The sequence below is a fragment of the Hyla sarda genome, chromosome 4, assembly GCF_029499605.1.
Source record: "Hyla sarda isolate aHylSar1 chromosome 4, aHylSar1.hap1, whole genome shotgun sequence".
NCBI classification, from domain to species: domain Eukaryota; kingdom Metazoa; phylum Chordata; class Amphibia; order Anura; family Hylidae; genus Hyla; species Hyla sarda.
This window is the reverse complement of record NC_079192.1, coordinates 13,993,095-13,998,504: the sequence shown is the minus strand read 5'-3', so window position 1 is coordinate 13,998,504 and position 5,410 is coordinate 13,993,095. Positions and strand designations below refer to the sequence as shown.

At 45.4% G+C, this 5,410-nt stretch overlaps 1 protein-coding gene across 1 annotated transcript; it reads left to right on the top strand.

The window, feature by feature from the left end:
• The first annotated feature begins 458 nt into the window (after positions 1–458).
• LOC130367559 (zona pellucida sperm-binding protein 3-like) lies at positions 459–4,706 on the top strand. The gene is made up of 8 exons (XM_056570032.1): positions 459–1,180; positions 1,565–1,683; positions 2,189–2,292; positions 2,365–2,542; positions 2,609–2,729; positions 3,275–3,366; positions 3,980–4,110; positions 4,477–4,706. Exons 1-8 carry the CDS (start codon positions 614–616, stop codon positions 4,704–4,706), a joined length of 1,542 nt encoding a protein of 513 aa, XP_056426007.1. The 5' UTR covers positions 459–613.
• The last annotated feature ends 704 nt before the right edge of the window (positions 4,707–5,410 follow it).

Genomic DNA, 5,410 nt, shown 5'->3' with positions numbered 1-5,410 from the left:
AGTCCTGAGTCCGTTCAGCCATAGAAGTGAATGAGGTCTGCAACTCCCATTAACATTCACCATCCTGTTTAGGCGGAAAAAGAGATAGCAATGTATACAATTAACAGGAACAGCGGACCCCATTCACTCCATTGGGGGAGATTTATCAAAACCTGTGCAGAGGAAAAGTTGCCCAGTTGCCCATAGCAACCAATCAGATCGCTTCTTTCATTTTGCAGAGGCCTTCCTAAAAATGAAAGAAGCAAGTTGGTTGCTATGGGCAACTGGGCAACTTTTCCTCTGCACAGGTTTTGATAAATCTCCCCCATTGTACCTGTTATAATAAACAGACTCATGACAGGGGCTGTTGTGATTTTGAAATAGGGGATACGTCTGGAATGGAATCAATAGGTGACACTGTTCAGCCATAGAAGAGAGTGGGGTCTGCTGGTCTCGTTAACAGTATGCGTCAGCAGGATGCCGATGGATCAGATTAACGGGGGCAGGAACGCAATATAATGATACCATACAAGAAGAACTGACATAGTGTGACTCCTCCTCATTACTAGATGAGACGTAATGGTGAAGGTCCAGCTGAGTGTAATAAGGCATCAGGTGGGGCGGTGTTGGTGTGATGGGGGAGGGGTATAAAGCTCAGCTCCCTCCACCCTCTCCTCATGTGACTTGTCCTGTAGTCAGGATGGAGCTGTGGATCAGGTGGAGTTGTCTCTTAGTGGTTCTGCTCTATGGATCAGGCTTTAGCAGTGCCTTGGGTAGACACCGGCGCCAGTCCAACACTTGGAGAAGTAACCAGCCTGAATGGGGATCTCCTAGAAGACTTGGACAATCTGCCTCTGGATTAGGTTCTTCTAGATCAAACCCTTGGTCTCAGACTGGTTCAGTCTCTGGGTTTGGGTCTCCAAGAGGTGTTCAGTCTGTGTACGGATGGGGCTCCAGGAGTCTTGGCGCAGACTACCAGTCCCGACAGCTTCCACCACAATCCTCCTCCTCCTCCTCCCCTATCAGTGTGCAGTGTAATGAGGACAGCATGGTGGTGACTGTGAAGAGAGACTTCTATGGGAATGGGAAGCTGGTGAAGCCCTCAGACCTGTCCTTGGGATCCTGTCTCCCTGGAGCTCAGACTACTGGTCCCAATGTGATCTTTCAAAGTAGTCTCCAAGACTGTGGGAGCAACTTAATGGTAAGTGATTGTAGGAACTAAATACAACTTGTGGCTATACATTGTATGGTTCACCATATTGAACCTTTTATCTGTTTATATCATGGAACCTCCTTCTGTTCCTCTGTAGTAGACAATATATCTTCCATTCTTACTGCTCCTGATGCATCTAGAATGTTCTGCTTCTCACCCTACAAAATGACAGCCATTCCCTTATACAGATCTCCCCATGAGATCCTTGGCAAGACCTACTGGATCATGTGGACTTTCAATATTGGTTCCTTAACTGACCTGAGTCTTATCTTCTGGCCCCATCTTGTCTCTGATTACTCCATGTGATTCCTATTTGCCTACTCCCCATTGCTCTCCTGTTTTCATACTGTGGGTTACCTTTTTGTATTCAAGATGACTCCAGAATGGCTGATCTACAGCATCACCCTCAGCTACACGCCCACCTCCTCTAGCAACGTGCCAATCACCAGGTTCAACTCTGCTTCTGTTCCCATCCGGTGTTACTACCCAAGGTGAGTGTATATCCCTGTTGTGTCCCATTGACTTTCTGATGGTAATATAGCGGTCCTCCCTTATGAGTGTTCAGTGGAGAAATAGGATTAGGCTCTTCATCCAAAATATGGCAGAGCAGCATAGGCCATTGTGTTCATCCCTTGAAACATTGCTCCTACATCTCTAATGTCTAGAGGAATTGGATGCCAATAAGTATGGACCTAACAGTACATAGTTGCTGTAGTTCTAGTGTGTGTGTGTGTGTGTGTAATATGGGTGTTGCATGCTTTTAAGCATTTTGGCTCCTTGTGTATATCTCAGTTGCCATTAAGGAGTCTGTGCCCTGAATGGTTCTCCAAAGTTGAGACAATTCAGACGTCTTTCTCAAGCTTTACATATGGGATAGAACAGTCTTGCTCTTCCTGGAGCTAGCATTAGCCTCTGGCCTGTATACCTTTCTGTAAATTCGATATAGGAAGCATAGTTATACTATATTCTGTATCTCACGGGTTAACTTCTGTCTAGACACGGTAATGTGAGCAGTAATGCCATCAAGCCAACATGGATTCCATTCAGCACCACTGTGACCTCAGAAGAGCGGCTGGCCTTCTCCTTGCGTCTCATGACTGGTATGAAGTTTTGAAGTATAAGGTTAGTGGCTCAGTCTCTTGACATGTACTAATACACTAATATTGTCTCAGCGGACTGGAGCGCTCCCAGTCTATCCCTGGTCTTCCAGCTTGGTGACATGTTCTACATAGAAGCCTCTCTGGAGACCCAGAACCATGCCCCAATGATCCTGTTTGTGGACAGTTGTGTGGCCACCATTACCCCAGATGTGGCCTCCACTCCTCGCTATGAGATCATCTCGAACTATGGGTGAGTTACTACCATCAATACTGTACAGGTCTTCAGTCTATTGTCTACAACTAATCTGTTCTACAGGTGCTTGGTGGATGGGACGGAAGAAGATTCCTCTTCAGTCTTTGTTTCTCCAAGACCCCAAGCAGACAAGCTTCGCTTCATGGTGGATGCCTTCAGGTTCACCAATAATGCTGCCTCTCTGGTAAGGAGGACTTATCATGGCATCAGAACAAAACTACATAGGTTTGGGTTCCAAGAAATGTATATATTTGGTTCATCTTGTCTAGTGTAATATAAACTCAGCCAGCTTTACATTGCCTCCTAGGAAAGTGTCTAAAAGCTTGGTACAGCAACTAACATTTTTTAGGTTACACCCTAGAAAGTCCATGCTCCAAGTCAGGTGCCAGGGCTCAGATCTATAAAGCTACCAAAGGATGGTCTATAACAACCAATCACAGATCATACACAAGCTCAGTTACTATGGGCAAAACCAGACAGTCCTTGTTTTGGACAATCTGCTAAAGTTGGGCCATTCTGTGTGTGGAACTTGCAGGAAGAACACATTGATCATTTGGAGCTCTAATAAGTAATTATAGTGCAACTTTTCAATCATGTCATTTAGCTCTATCCTGGGACCATCACTGATAACTAGCAGTCCTGATTGTCCAAAACATGGTGGTTTGGTGCAATCCTGCTGTAGATACTTGGAATAGTGAATATATGACATGAACTGTAAATCTGTCCTAGATCTATATTACCTGTTCCCTGAGAGCTGCTGCAATCAACCAGACCCCTGACCCAGTGAACAAGGCCTGCTCCTACAACAAGGCATCTAACAGGTAATAAAAACAACTGTCAGTAGTTAAATTCTGGAGGGTACTGGTAATTAAACATGGGGTGTAGGGTGCAGTTTGATGCCAGGGCACCGTTATCCTCCCTAGTCAGAGGATGAGAGCTTCTCCTGGGCCAATCATGGGGACAAAGATGTCACTGATGCCTGGCTATGGATAACTATCTTCACTGTTGCAGGAATTGGCAGATTTTAGACAGTACAAATGTCTTGTCTGGTCTCCTCACTCTGTCCCTTAGCTCTTCAATGCCAAGACTCTTCTCACACTAGACTAAGTGAAACTGCTCCTCCCTCCTTGCACTTTATAAGGGCTAACATTGGGGGTGCTCTCATTGGGGTGTCAGGGTCACCTGGTCACTCTGCAGCATCAAGGGTACAATACATAATTTAAGGATCACACAATGCAGGAATACAGCACAGTATAATAACTTGGAGCAGTGGGCCCAACAGAGACAGCAGGGATGCCAAAGACCACTTTAGCCCACAGGATGGGCTTTGGTGCGGACACCACAAAATAACTAGTCTTAGTTTGCTGGGCCATTAATGGTGGCTGAGGATCCACAAAGGGTCCTGATCATTAACTTGACATCCATCTCTTCTAGTTGGTCACCGGTGGAAGGACAAAGTGGGATCTGCCAATGCTGCACCACCGGGAACTGTGCTACTGCTGCAGGCCAGAGGACGGCATGGGGCTCATCGTTAAGGAGATCAAGAATTGGGAAGAGAGATGTTGGTGAGTTTTCAATGTGACTGGGACCACTGCTCTAGTTTCTAGATAAAAAGTGTGGCCCTCCGGATGTTGCAAAACTTCAACTTCCAGCATGCCATGCTGGGAGTTGAAGTTTTGCAACATCTGTAGGCCACTGCACTAGAGGGATCATAGACATGCAAACATAATTTCAGAAGACCTCCAGAATGGACCTGGATGCATCCCTGTCCGGCCTCTGATCTACACTTCACATAAGTAGAATGCTACTAGAAGCTCATTTGTATAGGTTTATGGCCATGTGACTTTACCTACTAAAGTAGCTTTGCTAAACTTATGTTCTAGCCTGAACCATGAATTGTTTTTACTGCAAGAACTTTATCTTTTTGGCAGATTCTTATCTTGAGGAACATGTCCTGGCCACACTGGGTCCTCTTCTGGTGACTGGAGCTGAACCTAACCAGATGTCCAGAGCAGGAACCGCCCAAGCTTCAAGGATGAGTGCAGGACATGGACCTCTACAGCTGTGGGTGCTGCTGGCCATCGGATCTGTCACTTCAGTGTTGGTTGCAGTCACTCTTACTATGGTTGGCAAACTTAGTCTGAAAAGATTTATTGCTTAATCTGTAGAGAGAAATATAAATAAAATGTTAATCTTTCATTCTGGTTTCTTTGTTTGCGGGTCTAGATGTACTGTATGTTAGCGGCAGTGGTGGGTAGACCAGTAATAGTTGTGGCAGGCAGTGGGTTAGTAGTAACCGGCAGACAGCAGGAGGTGGTGTTATTTAATACTATGGCATCTGACACAAGAGGTTTAAATTTAATCGTAGATCCACAGGTACAATGAAGCGCCACCTCCCTCTTGATCTCATCACTATTAGTGTAAGACCTAATAAGATAAGGAGCTTGGAGTATAGAAATTAGCTGCCTCCCAGTCTCATGCTTATCAATGAGTAGTGTCTGTCGCTGCAGATCAGCCCTGGGTTCTTCTCTCCCCCTTTAGCCGTATCTATCCACTTTGAGAACTGATATTCCATTCAGGTTTTATTTAAAGTATTCTTATACGTGACTATACACGTCATGAGATGCTTACACTCTTTTCACACGGGTCATGGTTTCCATCTACGATATTCAACAGTGCCAGATTTACAGTAACACTACTAGCACCTGAGACCCTGTTGACTTTTGGGGTCTATTGGGCTCAAGGTGTCAAGTGACCATGGATCATATAAATGTGTAAAAGGGTTTAGGGATGCCCACCTATATTCCTAGGGTCCCTTGTTATTGCTCTATGCCTGGCAGGTCCATCGTAATTCTCCACTACGGG

Bases quoted from the DNA above. Each gene is read 5' to 3' on its own strand.
- LOC130367559 (XM_056570032.1), top strand. From the start codon at position 614: ATGGGGGAGGGGTATAAAGCTCAGCTCCCTCCACCCTCTCCTCATGTG. The intron at 2,293-2,364 runs GTATGAAGTTTT...ATATTGTCTCAG, and splicing joins CTCCTTGCGTCTCATGACTG to CGGACTGGAGCGCTCCCAGT. The intron at 2,543-2,608 runs GTGAGTTACTAC...TCTGTTCTACAG, and splicing joins GAGATCATCTCGAACTATGG to GTGCTTGGTGGATGGGACGG.